Raw genomic sequence first — 3,082 nt, 5'->3', positions numbered from 1 at the left:
ATAATATATAAAATAATAATTTATAATTATACTTTATTTAGGATATGCAGTAACATCTGGTTATTTTATAAAAGGAGAATTATGGTTTGTTTCTGGTGCTCCAAAAGATTCAAATATGAATGGAAGTGTTATTATATTTACTTTTCCTGAAACTAATAATGCAATAATAAATATAAAGAAATTTTTAAGAGGTGAACAATATGGAGAATATTTTGGTGCTGCTTTAACGTCATGTAATCTCAATGGCGATGCTGAAGATGAACTAATTGTTGGAGCACCATTATGGTCAAGATATATAGATGAAGGTCGCATATATGTATATACTGCTTTATCTAATGTATGTTGTATATTCTAAATATATTATATTAAAATATAATATATATATTACATTCAAACATTTAATATTAGGAAAATTTTAAAAAACAATCATTTGATGGAAAAATATCTGAAAGTAGATTTGGTTTTACTATATCTTGTCTTGGTGATATTGATTATGATGGTTATAATGATATTGCTGTCGGTGCACCATATGAAGAAGGAACTGGTGCAATATATATATTTAATGGCAATAGCAACGGATTACTTAGACATTATAGTCAAAAAATAATTGGAAAACAATTTGGAAAAAATATTCGTGGATTTGGGATTTCAATTTCAGAACCTCGTGACATAAATGGTGATAAATATCCTGATATTGCAGTTGGAGCTTATTTATCAGAACAAGCTGTTTTAATAAAATCAAAACCTGTTGTAACAATAACTACAAAATTAATTTATGAAGATAAAAAATTATTAATAAATTCTTCTTCTTTTTTAATTAATGTATGCACATATTATGAAGGAATAAATGCTCCTAAACACCTTCGTAAGTATATAATTAAATATTTATAATAGAATTGAATATATTTAATATAATATTTTTAATATATTTTTAATACTTAAATACTTATAAATACTTAAGAAATATTTAATATTAATTCTGGAATTTAATATTAAACAATGTTTAGGAGTTGTTAAATTTTTGAAAATCGATGAAATATATGGAAGGGCTTATTGTAATATAGAAAAAAATAATATTAATATTTATAAATTTTCTGAAACTTTACATAAATCTAAAAATTTATGCAAGAATATTGAAATACATTTAAAGGTAAAATTTTATAAATACGTTTTTAATAAAAAAAAATATTTATTTTTAATAAAAATATATTATATCTGCTTAATTTATTAGGAAAATATTCAAAACATAATAAATCCAATTGAAATATCTGTAAAAATTAGTTTGGAAAAGAACTTAAATAACAATGAGAGAAAATTGAATTTTTTTTGTACATCTTGTGCAATCATAAATAAATTACTTTCTAAAACTGAAGATTTAATAAAATTACCATTTGCTGTAGACTGTGGTGAAGATAATATTTGTACTTCAGATGTGAAAATATCACTTTCAACAGATTTAAAGTCTGGTAATAGATATATCATAGGATCTACATTTACTATTAAATTTAAATTAGATGTCTTTAATTATGATGAACCTGCATATCAAGCTAAAATATACATATATATACCAAAAATATTATCATTAGCAAGTATACCATCTTTATGTATAGAAAATTTTTATAAAAATAATACTTTAGAAGTAATATGTGATCTTGGAAATCCACTTAAAAAAAACGTAAATATAATTTATTTTTTATATTAAAATATTTTTAAAAATATTTATATAACATAATTATATCTTTTTATTAGAAAAAATTAATATTAAATTTGGATATGAGTAAAATTCAATTTGATATTGATCATGTACAACTATGGACGAATTTTAGTACACAAAGTGAACAAAAAAATTCATTCAATAATATAAATGTTTTTACTATATATTTTGATACTGATATCGATATAGCAATAACAGGGTTAGTATTGCTATGTTTATTAATTATTATTATTTAATTAATGATTCCTTTTTTTATTTTCATATTTTATTCATATTTTATTCATATATAGATTGTTATTGATAACTACAATTATTTTCACTTAGGAAAGCCCAACATGATCTATATTCATATTTTCTTGAAAATGAAGATAAAAAATTAAACAGCATTCAGTTTCAACATATTTATGAAATTCAGAAATTTGGTGCTAGTCCAATTAATGAAGTTATATTAACACTTAGTATTCCAACTTTCTGGAAACAATCTATTGGAGATATACAAATTATCAATATAAATGACACAACTTGCAGCTATATGGATAATCAATTATTTCATTGTACCTATTTAAACTCTACAGTTTCAACTGCTTTAATTGATAATTTTAAAATTTATACTGCAAATACTGAAAAATACACATCAAAAAAGTTTATAACAGATTCTAATTTTTCTATAAATTTTCCACCTAAAAATAGATCACTTTATGTTGATTGTATAAATGACAATGTAAAATGTACATATATTAAATACAAATTGGGCCCATTTTTAAATTCTTTGTCTATTGCAAAATTTTCAGTTATATTAGATATTTATTTATTTAATTTTAAATGTAAGGTTTTGTTTAATATATTTTTATATAATTTCTAAATTATAATATGTTTAAAATATTTTTTTTTTTAAATTTTTTATTACAGCAATGATGGCAGGAAAAGATATTATATTTTTTCTATCTAGCGGAAATGTTAATATTTTGGAATCAGATCATATTATTCAAAAAATTGGACATAAATCTGATAATGTTATTGTGGCTACAATGTTTTTAGGTTCACTAGTAACTGAACAAATTGCTATATGGATTATAATTTTATCAATTTTCTTAGGAAATTTATTATTAATATTATTAATTTTAATATTATTTAAAATCGGATTCTTTAAACGAAAAAAAAAGAGAGAACTTGAAATATTAAAATCTGAAAATGTAAGTTTGTTGAAACATTTTAATTTTATATTATAGATATTTAATGTTCTTATTACATTACAGAAAAAACATAGAATTATGTTGGAAACATGTTCATCAATAGAAGTTTTTCATCAAGAATAAATTTATTAATATGTTTTTATAATATATAATATATATTTTATACATATATATA

The 3,082-nt window shown here is 20.8% G+C and overlaps 1 protein-coding gene across 1 annotated transcript in view; it reads left to right on the top strand.

Moving 5' to 3' along the window:
- LOC102681808 (integrin alpha-4-like) overlaps positions 1 to 3,040 on the top strand; it is a 4,072-nt gene extending 1,032 nt beyond the window's left edge. Inside the window, exons 3-9 of the mRNA XM_031509498.1 lie at positions 42 to 337; positions 409 to 865; positions 1,008 to 1,055; positions 1,239 to 1,675; positions 1,750 to 1,913; positions 2,039 to 2,531; positions 2,596 to 3,040. Coding sequence (XP_031365358.1) covers positions 42 to 337; positions 409 to 865; positions 1,008 to 1,055; positions 1,239 to 1,675; positions 1,750 to 1,913; positions 2,039 to 2,531; positions 2,596 to 2,943 — 2,243 coding nt within the window. The 3' untranslated portion in view covers positions 2,944 to 3,040. The remainder of the gene's footprint in view (positions 1 to 41; positions 338 to 408; positions 866 to 1,007; positions 1,056 to 1,238; positions 1,676 to 1,749; positions 1,914 to 2,038; positions 2,532 to 2,595) is intronic.
- The last annotated feature ends 42 nt before the right edge of the window (positions 3,041 to 3,082 follow it).

The sequence above is a fragment of the Apis dorsata genome, unplaced genomic scaffold, assembly GCF_000469605.1.
Source record: "Apis dorsata unplaced genomic scaffold, Apis dorsata 1.3 scaffold_161, whole genome shotgun sequence".
NCBI lineage: Eukaryota > Metazoa > Arthropoda > Insecta > Hymenoptera > Apidae > Apis > Apis dorsata.
This window is presented reverse-complemented; position numbering and strand designations above follow the sequence as displayed.